This window comes from Pipistrellus kuhlii, unplaced genomic scaffold (assembly GCF_014108245.1).
Source record: "Pipistrellus kuhlii isolate mPipKuh1 unplaced genomic scaffold, mPipKuh1.p scaffold_m20_p_13, whole genome shotgun sequence".
In the NCBI taxonomy this organism is placed as follows: domain Eukaryota; kingdom Metazoa; phylum Chordata; class Mammalia; order Chiroptera; family Vespertilionidae; genus Pipistrellus; species Pipistrellus kuhlii.
Window position 1 is genome coordinate 45,964,372 of NW_023425438.1, and position 14,124 is coordinate 45,978,495.

Sequence of the window (14,124 nt, forward strand, 5' to 3'; positions counted from 1 at the left end):
GTAAGCTTGAACCTACGGTCTGAACACGTGCTCCCATGTGCCTGAGTGATGTGGGTTTGATAGAGCTCAGGTGCATGTAATTGAGTAGATTCGAAACCCACGAGAATGTTGTAACCAGGCCCTTACTTTGCCTCATGGAAACTGGCTATAAAATAAAGACAAAGCTTGTAGTCCGTGGCGCTGTCGCTAGCGTCCCACCCAGACCCAGCTTTCATTGTCTTCTCTGTCTTTTCTCAATCCTTCACCACCCCCTCTCAGGCTCACCAGGCCTGGATGAGCTGGGTCAGCACATAATATGTCTATGAAAATACTTCTACCTTGCAGACCCCCCTGAAAGAAACTCTGGGACTTGTAGGGTTCCCCAGACAATACTTTGGGAACTGCTCTATTATCATGTTCATTCCTAATTTGGAAAGTCACATCTCTTAAAATGTCTAAAGCAAGGATAGGGAACATCCGGCCTACAGGCCATATAAGGCCCTCGAAATCATTGGGTCTGGCCCTACCAAGGCATTAGGGGTGAGTTAATTAAATGCTTGACTAAATATAGCAGGCTAATTTTTAAGTTTCTAATTTTGAGTGGTCTGTACATGATGTTTTAAATATCTAAATGAGCCATAGCAGAAAAAAGGCTCCTCGTCCCTGGTTTAAAGGATCGTCAGAGAAAGACAACGGCCATCCTTGTCAATATTCCAGTCAAACATGTGGCAAGAGGAAGACTTCCATTTGTCACCCCTACCTTACCCATACCATCGGGAGGGTGGTAGCAGGCACCTCCCCTAGAAGCAGAAACAAGAGAAGGACAAATCACCCATCAATCTCCATGCAGAGGTGGCTTCCTTGGTGAACTTCCAGGAAGCATACATGAAGGGAAAGAAAGGAGCTTCCAATGTGCCTCGCACATACAAAGATTGAGTCTTCTTTCTTTAAATATTTTTTTAAATTTATTTTTTATTGAGGTATAATTGACATACAACATTATGATAGTTTTGGGTATTTGACAGAGTGATATGATATATTGCAAAATGCTGACCAAAATCTGTGTAGTTAACGTTCATCACCACACATAGTTACAGAATTTTTTTTTCTTGTTATGAGGATTTTTAAGATTTACTTTCAAACAATGAATCTTAACATTAGAGGAACTTACACATCATGATTAATCAGCCTGAAAACCAAAATAAAGGTTCTTTTTTATATGTTAAAAGTAAGTGATTCCAAGCCCCGAGAGCCCACCTTGATCAAATATTGTCTTTTTTACCTCCCTGGAGTAGTGGCTTATTTCAGCAAGTTCTATGCTTACTTCAGCAAGCCGTCAGCAGGGGTGATACATACCACATAAAATCATTCTGACTGAGAGGAGTTTCATTTTTTTTGTCTTCTGTTGGTGCCACAGGCATTTGGTGTCATTCGTGGTCTAGGCCGATAGTTCTTGTAATCACTGAGCTAGTTGTGGCCACTTCCCAACTCTGATGACCAGTATCATCGTGAGCTCTGACTTAAATAAACCAACAAACAAAACGCCTTCTTGATAAAAACACTCAACATACTAGGAATAGAAGATAACTTCTTCAGTCTGGAGAAAAAAAAAAGGAGCATGTAAGAAAAACTCACAGCTAACATCTAATTATTGGCGAAAGACTGGATGATTTCCACCTAAAATTAAGAACAAGACAAGGATGCCTTCTCTCCTCTTTTATTCAACATCATACTAGTGGCCCTAAGCAGGGCACTAATCCCAGAAAATGAAATAAAAGGCATCTAGATTGGAAAGGAAGAAGTAAAATGGTCTCTTCTTATAAATAGCATGATCTTGTATTTTAAAAATCCTGAAGAGTACACACACACAATTAAAACTAGTAAACAAACTTTAGCAAGATTGCAAGGTACAAGATCAATATACAGAAATCAATTGTAATTCTATGTAAAATAGCAACAAACAATCCAAAAAGAATATTAAGGAAAAAAATTCCATTTAAAATAGCATCAGCCGAAACCAGTTTGACTCAGTCAATAGACCGATCAAGGGCATGTACCTTGGTTGCGGGCACATCCCCAGTAGGAGGTGTGTAAGAGGCAGCTGATCGATGATTCTCTCTCACCGATGTTTCTAACTCTCTCCCTCTCTCTTCCTCTCTGTGAAAAATCAGTAAAATATTAAAAATAAAAATAAAAATAAAATAAAGTAGCATCAAAAGAATGAATTACTTAGAACTATATTTAACAAAAAATCAGACTTACACTCTAAAAACTACAAAGATGTAAAGCCCCTCAGTTATGGGAAAGACATCAGTAAAATATCAGTATGTAAAACAGCACCTCTCCATAGTATTATATGTTACTTAGAATCCTACTACAGCTTATGCAGAAAAAGACACACAAAAAAATCTGTGTTCTGCCTCATTTCCCTTCTACATTTTCACATCACAAAGTAGCATGCTAACTATGTTATAAAGTCCCACAATAAGGAGGAAATCTGTTTAGCTTTATTTAATTCAGCAAGTCCTAAATGTTTTAACCATGGATGCCTTTTGGTCACTAACAGCACTAATATTCTCATTTTTCTAAAAGTTGAAAGAAATTAAACAGAACCTAAATAGGAGGAAATATATCCCATTTTAATGAATTAGAAAACTTCATATTACTAATATGGCAATTCTCCCCAGATAGATCTACAGATTTAATGCAATCTCTATCAAAATTCCAGCTGACTTCTTGCAGAAATTGACAAGCTTATCCTAAAATGTAGTTTATGGAAATTCAGGGGATCCAAAATAGCCAAAACAACCTTGGAGGGGGAAAGAGCAAAGTTGGTGAGCTCACATTTCCCAATTTCAAAACTTTCTACAAAGCTACAGCAATCAGCCGAGACTGGTTTGGCTCAATGGATAGAGCGTCGGCTTGGGGACTGAAGGGTCCCGGGTTCGATTCCAGTCAAGGGCATGTACCTTGGTTGTGGGCACATCCCCAGTAGGGGGTGTGCAAGAGGCAGCTGATCGATGACTCTCTCTCATCTATCTCTTTCCCTTCCTCTCTGTACAAAATCAATAAAATATATATTAAAAAAAAAAAAGCTACAGTGTGGTTGGCTAGCAAGAGGATTGACAAAGGCATCAATAGAATAGAATTAAGAGTTCGGGAATAAGCCTTTTACAGCAAATTGATTTTTTATAAGACTGCAAAGATAATTTGATGGTCAGTAGTATTTTTAACAAATAACGCAAAAAAATTAAGTTGAACCCCTTTCTCACCCTATATATAAAAACTAACTCAAAATAAATTAAAGACTAAGTGTGTAACAGCTAAAAAATGAAACTCTTATAAGACAACTTAAGTGTAAATCTTTGTGACCTTTGTGATCATGCAATGGCTTCTTAGCTATGACACAAAAAATATAACTAAGAGAAAAATTGGATAGACCAGACATTATCATCAAAATTAAAAGCTTTTGTGTTTCAAAGGATAGAATCAAGAACGTGAAAATTCAACCCACAAAATAGAACATTTTTTTACAAATCATGTATCTGATAAGAAGTGTGAATCTAGAACATATAAAGAACTATTACAACTCCATTATAAAAAGGCAGGTAATCTAATCTCACAATGGACAAGGAGTTGAATAGACAGTTCTCCAAAGAAGATATACAAATGGCCAGTAAACACAGGAAAAGATTATCAACATCACCAGCCATTGGGGAACAGAGCAAATTAATATTACAATGAGACGCCACATCACACCCACTAGGACAGCTGTAATCAGAGACAGACAATAACAAGTGTTAGCTAGAATGTGGAGAGACTAGAACCCTCAGACACTGCTGCTGGGATTGCGAAATGCTACAGGTGCTGTGGAAATCAGTTTGGGGGTTCCTCAAATGTGAACCAGAGTTACTGAAGTACATAGCACTTCCAATCCTTGGTATGTTCACTGCCAAGAGAAATGGAAATATATGCCCATGCAAAACACAATGTTCATGGTGTCATTATTCATAACTAGAGGCCCAGTGCACGAAATTTCGTGCACTGGGAGGTAGGAGGCCCTCAGCCCAGCCTGTGTCCACTCAGGCAACATCCTTCCACCACTGCTATACTCCCCAGCTGTGAGCCCGGCTTCTGTGTAAGCAGCACTCCCCCTGTGGGAGGGCACTGACCACCAGGGGGCAGCTCCTGTATTGATCATCTGCCCCCTGGTGGTCAGTACGCATCATAGTGACCAGTCATTCCACAGTTTGGTCGATTTGCATATTCGCCTTTTATTATATAAATAATAAAAAAGTGTAAATATCTCAAATGTGTATCAGTTAATAGAGGGATAAACAACATGTGGTATATCCATATGAACATTAGGCCTAAAATTAAAGCTCAGTATTATTGTGCTGCTTTAACATCTGGCAAAACTGTGAGGGCCTCAAATGGCCTAAGCTCTTCTCCCAATTCTGTATCTAGTGATAAGGTCCCCGAGTCAAGCAACTCTTCTTAGCAAAGGGACCGGGCACGGTTTCTGCTTATACCTGGCAGGTTTCCATTCCTTGCCAACATGCAGGATTATTCAGACAAGCTTATAACATCTTCCCCTGGGAATCAGTGAACAGTCTATCTTCTGAATACTACAAAGGCTGCCCCTCACAGCCAAGATAAGTGCTCATGTTTGGATGATTGAATAAAGAAGAAGTGGTACATATATACAACAGAATATTACTCAGCCATTAAAAAGAACACAATCTTACCATTTGTGACAACACGGATGGAATTAGAGGGCATTATGCTAAGTGAAGTAAGTCAGATAAAGACAAATATCATAGGATTTTACTTTCACATGGAATCTAAAGAGAAATGAATAAATGAATAAACAAAATAGAAACAGACTCATTTATACAGAGAATAGACTAATTATGGTTTGAGGTGAAAAAGGTGAAGGGATTAAGCAGTACAAATTGGTAGTTGCGGAATAGCCACAGAGATGTAATTACAGCGCAGGGCATATAGTCAACAAAATCGAGATACATAGGCCTGGGGCCGGGTGAATACTTGAGGAGGGTGAGCCGGCAGAACCACTCTGTAAAGGACATGGTTTTCTAACTTTGCGGTACTTCTGAAACCAATACAGAATAATACTGACTGTAAACTGGAAAATACATTTTAAAAACACGTTTTGAATTCCCAACGTCAGAATAATGAAGAAGTTCTCACTGTTCACCGTGCACTGACAGAAGCTAAAGGAACAGCTTAGATAGAGAAAAGGCAGAAACTGAGCAAGGAGATTATTTGATTGGCTATTTTGTACAAATGCTGAACCCGAAACTTAAGTCTCCGAAGAAATGTTCTCCTTTAGATGCCCACGTGTGCACATTCATGCACCTTCCCTGGGGGATTCTGCTGCAGAAGTCAGAGCCACTGCCTTAACCTGCGCGGCTGCGCTTCCCTTCATAGTCCCAGGTGTCACCTGCCTTCTGCAGTTGCTTGTGCAAACAGGGAATGCTTCCATGAGTACCAGTCTTCAAGGTGTTTTTAAGTCCTTTAGTGTGTCGAGACCATGTATTTCCTTGAGAGCCTGTCAAGTATTTACATAGGTGAGTGAAGGTTATGAAAAGTGGGAAAGTTGGTCAGATTGTCACTACGTTTAAAATAAAAATGAGCTTTAAATCATTTAAAAAGAGACAGAAAACTGTTTCTTCTCGTAGAAAGATGCCAACTTGTGACAGCCCCAAGATTCGCATAAAACAATTACTTATTTGCACATACTGCCTCTTTCCCTTTTAACATTTCAGCTCACAATTTAACTTTTTTTGTTGTTGTTATTAATCCTCACCAGAGAACATTTTTCCATTGATTTTTAGAAAGAGTAGAAGGAAGAGGGAGAGACAGAGAGAGAAACATTGATGTGAGAGAGACACATCGATTGATTGTCTCCTACATGCACCACAACCAGGGCCACGGGACCTGCAACTGAGGTATATTTTCTTCAGAATCGAACCGGGGCAGTTCAGTCCATAGGCTGAGGCTCTACCCAAACCGGCTAGAGCTCAAAATTTAACTTTTGAAGGATTTCCCCTTTGTCATACAAAGTTGAACAGGGTTATTTTGATTTCAGATGATGGGACGCTTTTTCAGCGGGCTGGCACAGTCAGGGGCCTGGTGCTGCTTTGATGAATTTAATCGAATTGACATTGAGGTTTTGTCAGTGATTGCACAACAGCTCATTACCATTCGGAATGCCAAAGCTGCAAAGGTAAGGCCAGGCAACTCCACCGAGACAGCAGCACCTCCAGTTTGTAACTAACCGACAGCCCTTTGCATCGTAGGCAGGAGAGTGCTAGCTTGAGCCTGCCTGGTGCATGTTTGCAGTGTGATTGGTAAGTACTATGGCGACATGACTTAGCTGGGAGAATTAATTCCTCATGCAGGCAGCACAGAAACCAGCGTATGTCAGACACTGTGCTGCCCTTGTGGAACTGTGTGCATCTCCCCATCCCCAACATACACACACACACACACACACACACACACACAAACTCACATATCTCCTACTTTCTTCCTCACTTTTTCTTGTTCTTACCTTGGACATTTATTATTTATGGTAGACGGATGGGAGAGGATTCCTGGGCAATCCAGGGGGACTCAGCTCCCCAGCATCCACTGGACAGAAGCCAAGGAGTGTGTCCCATATGAGGGATTTATATTGGGAAGCTGATTGCCTTAAGCATGGACCACGTTCTCTGTGTTGACTTCCTGAGAAACAGTCATAAGATCACCAAAGGGCAGACTGATGTTCAGACAGTATAAGCCAGAACAGTCTTGCCAGTTATAAATAGCTACTACCCCAAACCCCTAGAATAGGGGTGTCGAACTCAATCAGAGAAGGGGCCAAAATCTAAAATCCAGCCTAAATCGCGGGCCGAATGGTTTACTGAACAGTCATAAACTGTCATTGTGATGGAAACGCAGCGGAGTGCAGTGATGACAGCGCGGTGCGGGCCACATTGCAAGGCCTGGCGGGACGGATTTGGCCCGCGGGCCTTGTGTTTGACACATGTGCCCTAGAAGGTCCCCTACCACTAATTTGGCCCCTTCACAGGAAGCCCTTATGTCCTCAGGATCCAGCCGAAGGAGTCATGCTGACATAGCGAGAGGGCATCTGGATGCAGCTGTAGCTCCAGGGTCAGGGGCCATTCTCATCGAAAGGTGCCCTGCTAAAGAGTTCTTAGATATTTTGATTATCACCTCTGCAAAAAAAGCAAATTATAAAGCAAGTAAAAAGAAAGCAGAAATTGGAATTGAATGAGCTGCTAAATTGTACAAGTTGTTGTACTTTACACTTATTTTACCTACACACCAAACCTGCGTGACGTATATGGCATTGCCTCAAGGTTACTTGCAGGTGAAAAGGATTCAAAGAAACTTTAAAATATTTGGGAACACCATAGACCTAAATCCATGTGACCTTAAAGTCTGCATCCCTCCAGGTGTGCACTCCCTGCCCTCCCCCGACCCCGATCATCTGCGGAGGCCTGTATTGAATACAGGGGCCTCCAAATATACCTTAACTCAGAAGTCATTATCACCTTGCTGAGCAGTGAGGTGAGAGCAAAGTGTGGCGGAAAAGGGAGGAAGGACCAAAGAGAACAGAGGGAGAATGGCAGCCTTGCCAACTGGAGAGTAACCATGTGCGGTCACAGGAAGGTAGGAGGACGTCTGAGACTCCCCAGATCTCGTCCTCAGTTTTGCTGGTGCCAGATGGTCGTCGGAAGGAGATACATCCCCTGGGATAGGTGGAGACACTAAAGCATGGAAATTTGCAAGTTACAAAAACAGAATCAGCAATTTAGTGGCAGCAGGACTGCTCTCCAGTTGTACCATCCAACATGTTCTGCTCCAGCATATGACACATCTCCAGCTCCATCCAGTCTTCCTCTGAATTCTCCACGTTCTTACTAGTGCCTTCATCCAGTGGCCCAGCTAGACCTGGAATTCATCTTGGATTTTCCCCATTACTATCAACCCTAGAACTGAAGCCATCAATCACCACATCCGTTTAATTTTACCTGCTAGATGCCTTCTGTCCCTAGTGATAACCCCATAATTCTGGCTCCCAAAGTCCCTCTAATAACAGTTCCTTATTGGACCCCCTATCTGACCTCTCCACTGCTGCCTTTGACCCTATCACTCTGCTCAAAATTCTTCTCTGCTTCCCACACCCATAGGACAAAATCTAAATTCCTTCGTCTAGTGTGCAAGATCCCTGATGCTCAGGCCCTGGCTTACTGACTCTTTCCTCCTAGAACCCTACCCTTGAGCAGAGTGGATAGCTGGTCATTCCCTGAACATGCAGTGTAGTGTCCTGTTTCTGCTTCCTCTGACTGGAACCGCTGCCTCTGGCTGTCTCTGTGAAATGCCTCTCCTCATTCCTCCTTCCTCCAGCAGACTTCCCTACTGCTCCTCTGGCTTTGCTCCCTGTGGCCTTTGCACACACCTGCCCTGTATCATCTGTTGCACACAATGGTCACAGTTTCCAGGTTTGACTCGGCAAGTCCAGGAGCTTCTAGAGGGCTCACACATGAGTCTCCTTCAGCTCTCTGCATCCACGCCTAACCCATTGCCTCACCTGCAACAGATGCTCAGCAGGTGTTTGCTGCTGAATAAAAGTGAGGCGGTAATTCCAGTGACACTAACAGCTGGGCTTCAATCACCCAAGGACTAAAATCAGATTAGAATTTTTTTGAGAAAAGCAAAAAGTGAGGGTGGAGAGGTTTAGTGGCCATTAAGTTCAAGTTGAGTTGAGGAGGCTCAGCAAAAAATGTTGAGGCCTAGAAGATTGCAGGACTGGGTCAAGCAGGAAGAGACTATTGGGCAAGACAGAGGCAAGGAGGCACAGAGTAGAAGAGTTTGGTTTTGTAGGACAGAACCAGGAGAGAAATGTCCCCTGTTGTCCAACAGCAGGATTTATATCTCTCTGCATGATGTTCCAATGCACACACATTTTTTTTTTTTAATTCTCACCAGATAATTTTTTTTCTCCTGAGAGGTGGAAGGAGGGGAGAAGGGGGAGAGAGAGAAAACAAAACAAAAAAAAAAAACAAAAAAACAAAAAAACGTTGACATGAGAGAAAGACATATTGTAGTTTGGTTGCCTCCCACATGCAGCCCTATTGGGCCAGGAACATGCACCCTTGACTGGGAATGGAACCCAAGACCCTTTTTCTGTGGGCTGATGCTCTAACCACTTAGCAAACCAGCCAGGGCTCCATTACACACATTTGGACTCCAGTACGAATCATGTGAAGGAGTGTACAGATGTCTGGAGAAGTATTAACTTATCCTTTCTCTTTCCTTTAACAGCTCCCTAGGTTCATGTTTGAGGGGCGGGAAATAAAGCTGATCATGACTTGTGCAGCCTTCATCACGATGAATCCCGGATATGCAGGCAGGACTGAATTGCCAGATAACTTGAAAGCCCTGTTCAGACCTTTTGCAATGATGGTTCCAAATTATGCCTTGATTGCAGAGGTGAGCTTCACGTTATAAGCCAGGAAAAATTTAAGCTTATTTCTTTTATTTACTGTTGAAGTAGAAAGTTTTCTTCATGAATGCACCGTGGCAAAGGTTGTACATCGTTGCTTGCTCATAAGAGTAGATATGATTATCACTTATGATGTTTTGTTCCCCCCCCCCTCTCTCTCTGTGTGTGTGTGTGTGTGTGTGTGTGTGTGTGTGTGTAAATGCTATATTCCTAATGCCTCCTATAATGTTATCTGGAATATAGTAGGTTCTTAAATCAATGAATCATTGAGTTTAATTAAGCAGTTCATTGGGGTTTGTCAGTTCATCTCTAGAAATTAAAATGTCTGGAGTCATTCTAAACATACTATATTGTTCTCACTTCTTGGACATCTATAATAATAAAAGCATAATATGCAAATCGACTGAACAGCAGAACCACCATCTGGATGACCTTCCTGATGACCACGCTTTGGCACGCACTAGTGCCAGGCCAGCCAAGGCGGGTACAATGCGATTGGTCAGGGCCCCCCCACCACCACCATCACCCCACAGAGGGAGGCCCAGGCCACCTGGCTGGACTGGGTGGGCGGGACTTCCCTTTGCAGGGCAATCAATTTGGGGGCCCAGTGATTGATCACCCCACAGAGGGAGGCCCAGGCCAGTCAAGCAATCGCACCACATGCCTGTCGCCCACAGAAGGAGGCAACTGGTAGTGGGGGAGGGGAGACAGCACTACACAAATGACAAGAAGTGGCAGTGGTGAAGGCAGGACCAGCTGCCGGCAGCCAGGGGAAGGAAAGCCCCAATAGGCCCTGATTGTCAGCCAGGCCTAAGAACTCTACCCAAGGGGTCCCGGATTGCAAGAGGGCACAAGCCAGGTTGAGGGATAACACTTCCCTCCTTCCCCCCATGCACAAATTTCGTTCTCTGGGCCTCTAGTTATTTTATGTTAGAGTCCAGGGATGTTGAGTTACAGCATTGCTGGTGGAGGATGGAGGGTGGAGATTGGTCTGTAAGTCTGTATCAGCTTAATAAGAAATAGTCATCATTAATACATTAAATAGTTATATTGTGTTTATTCTTTCTGTGTCTATCTAGGAATCTTTCCGTTTAAACTGGTTTTGGTTTCTTAATACTAGCTAAGATCTAATGTGACTTCTTAGCACTTTTTGCAAAGGGTAATTTGCATATAGTTAAGCACACAAATCATAAGAGTACAACTCAGGAAACTCTTACACATAGATTCACTATGACCATCCAGACAAAAATATGGGACATTTTCAGGCTCTTGATGGCCTCGTGTGCTCAGCACTGCAGTTCATGACAAGGAACCCCACCCCCTTTAGAATGCAGTTACCCAGAAAGCACAGATTACTCCTGTGGCTAACAATTCTTTTGATAACAGCTCATTTAAAATATTTCTTTATATGAAGTAAAAGTAATTACCTAAAAATAGAATAAACCACGCCAAATCCTATCATTAGGAATATTACAACTTCTATTAGTATAATGCTTATATCATCACAGTTTCCAGATTTGACTCAGCAAGTCCAGAAGCTTCTAAAAGGGCCCAGGCATGAGTCTCCTTCAGCTCTCTACATTCACACTTAACCCACTGTCTCACCTGCAACAGATGCTCCTGAGGCCATGGTGGGGTGGAAGGCTGTTAAGGCAGGTGGTGTCTTCACTAGGCCCCTGTGGACAGGGACAGTGAATGGCTTGCTCATTGTCCAGTGATGGTAGCAAAGAAACCAGTTTTGGAACTCAATCCACCATTTTGTTCATATCTCATATTTCATCCTATTGATTATCAGTAATTAATTGAAGACATTTAAAAAAAAACCCTGTCTACTGAGTGCTATTCCTGTTGTTACAGATTGAATGAGTCAGGATCTGCCACCAGTAAATGCTCTTAATCGCCTGCAGTGTACAGATCTCTGTGCTGATAGGTAGCTAGACCAAACAAAACAGGTGCCAGTAAAGAAATCTCTGCATCATCTCAAATCCCAATGCCGAGGCCAGCAGCAGAGATTTGAGTAGATTGTGGATTGGAGGAAGGGTCCACACCCCCTCCACTGTTGTTATGGATTTATTAGCCATGGCTACAGAAACTTGTCCCAGGCAAGGCAGCTCCTAGGGCAGGGGAGAGGCTGCAGATCTTTGTATAGTTTCCTGAGACTCTTGGGGAACCTACACCGTCAGATGTGAGAGGCTCAAGTATTGCTTCTGTACTCAGGCCTTATACCACCATCTTGTTTATTAGCATACTGCTTACATCATCACAGCCGCCATGATGTGAACATTTTCAAGCTGTGGGCTCTCCACTCTTTGAATCAAATGTCACTAAGGCTGCATCTCCATCAATGGAGAGGAAGCAGAATCAGGGCTCAGGGCTCCCCAATACAATGTCCCACCTTCCACTTCCTTGTGGCATAGAAAATCCTTTTCCCCTCAGTCTTTACATTTCTTTGTTAAATGATGTGACAACTGGGAGAGCTGTGGTGTCTGAAGTAGATTTTGAAGACATTGGTATTTATGCTGACATATTTTTATCAATAAAACGTAATAACATGATGTAATGCTTTTTTCCTAGGTAATTCTATATTCTGAGGGATTTGAATCCAGTAAAATATTAGCAAGAAAAATGACTCAGATGTATAAGCTGTGCAGTGAACAGCTCTCTCAGCAAGATCACTACGACTTCGGCATGAGAGCCGTGAAGTCTGTGCTGGTCATGGCTGGGTAAGAAACCGAGGCGGCCAACAGCGAAACGTCAGAACGTGCAATCAAACACATTCCATGGGCAATTCACAAACGGCTCTTAAAGTAGCATAGGAAGTGATTAATCAGTGTCAGCCGCTGCTGTTGTCATTGTTCTTACCTTAACCCTCCATTCGCCGTGAAATGGGCATCTCTGCTCATCCCCTGACAGTTCTTCAGTGCGGGCCCTACATGGCTGTCCCCAGACCGAACCTGAATCTAGACTGGGCTTCGGAGAACTTTCATTTCCCCAGAATTTGTCACATACACGGGGCTTTAGTGAGCAAAAGCTTTTCCCAATATAAGAATGATGACTCCAGCCGGGACTGGTTTGGCTCAGTGGATAGAGCGTCAGCCTGCGGACTGAAAGGTCCCGGGTTCGATTCTGGTCAAGGACATGTACCTTGGTTGCAGGCACATCCCCAGTGGGGGGTGTGCAGGAGGCAGCTGGTCAGTGTTTCTCTCTCATCGATATTTCTAACTCTCTGTCCCTCTCAATTCCTCTCTGTGTAAAATCAATAAAATAAAATTTTTTAAAAAAGAATGATGACTCCACTTAAAAGGCATACGTTTAGCTATGCATATTCAACTATCAATCATAACTGTCACCTGACAAAGCCAGATCATTCGAAACACTTCAGTTTTATCATTCTATCATTTGTCCAGACTCTTGTCAAAGACTTCACCTCTGTCCTTACAATATGGTCCACGGCAGAGCTGCTCTCTAGGGTCTGGTAAAGCACGAGCTTTTTCTCCCTTCAGGTCCCTTTTTCTTTTTTCTCCTGTCAGATCTTCTTAAAACTCCTGTCTATGGAATCTCCAGATTGGCCAGAGTCTCTAAGGACTATGTCCTATCTTGTCCTTCCTCTCAGGCCATGACTTGCTGGTCTGGATTCTGTACCTCCAGGGCCCTTCAGCCTGGCCCTGTATCCTTGAGTTTTCCACAAATTTGTCTGCCCTTCCATAATCTCTGTTCTTTCTTTGAAATAGTTTCAAAGAAAGGACATCGGGTATAGAAAGATATTTGTGTTTCTCCTTTACACAGGATGGACCCTTAAGGAGACTACTAAGACTTTAGAGAAAGACTCCTAACACTTCAACTGCAGCACAGTGGGCAAGACAGAAAAATGAGCAATTATCTAGGATATGAAGTAGTGAGGGCAACCACAGGGCTGTGCCCAAGGTTTGCCATGAGAGATGAAGGAACCTTCTAGAGGAGGGAGTAATTGGGCTGGGTTTCAAAGGGTGAATAAGTGCCAGCAAAGGAGCCAAGCAGGGTGTTCCGGGCTGAGCTAACAGAAAGTCACAGGGATGTTAATCATCATGATGCTTCCAGGGATGCTTGCAAATTCAGGGAGGATTGATGTGGGAACTTGGAAAAAAAAAAAAAAGTGTCCTTGTCATCATCCTCAAGGCTGTGTAGCCTGTGCCTGACTCCTGCGCATGCTCTGATGGAGCTGGACACTTGGGATGAAGGGAACATGCTCCTCACCTTTCAGCAGGAACCTGCAGCAGGGCGCCCCATTACTCCCCCCTCCCCACCCCACCCCTAGCTTTCTGGAATCCCTGGCCCATGGGTTTGGAAAATCACATTCAGTAACTATGTCCTCACAAATGTCATCTGAATTATCCTTTTACATTTAGGTCTTTAAAAAGAGAGAACCCAGATCTAAATGAAGATGTGGTGTTGATAAGAGCACTGCGAGACTCCAACTTGCCCAAGTTCCTAACAGATGACGCTATTCTGTTCAGGTAAGTTTCTAGATGTTACAGAATAAGGCATAGCTGCTGTGTAGAGGTCATGGATAGTCTTCTCTGCAAGCATGTCTCTCTCTAACAAAGTAATAAATCTCTCATCTTTTCTAG

General features: G+C 42.9%; 1 protein-coding gene across 1 annotated transcript in view; it reads left to right on the top strand.

Annotated features, from left to right (window-relative positions):
• Window positions 1–14,124, top strand: part of DNAH6 (dynein axonemal heavy chain 6) — a 198,755-nt gene that overhangs the window by 78,829 nt on the left and 105,802 nt on the right. Inside the window, exons 29-32 of the mRNA XM_045580949.1 lie at window positions 6,092–6,229; window positions 9,337–9,504; window positions 12,092–12,240; window positions 13,903–14,010. Coding sequence (XP_045436905.1) covers window positions 6,092–6,229; window positions 9,337–9,504; window positions 12,092–12,240; window positions 13,903–14,010 — 563 coding nt within the window. The remainder of the gene's footprint in view (window positions 1–6,091; window positions 6,230–9,336; window positions 9,505–12,091; window positions 12,241–13,902; window positions 14,011–14,124) is intronic.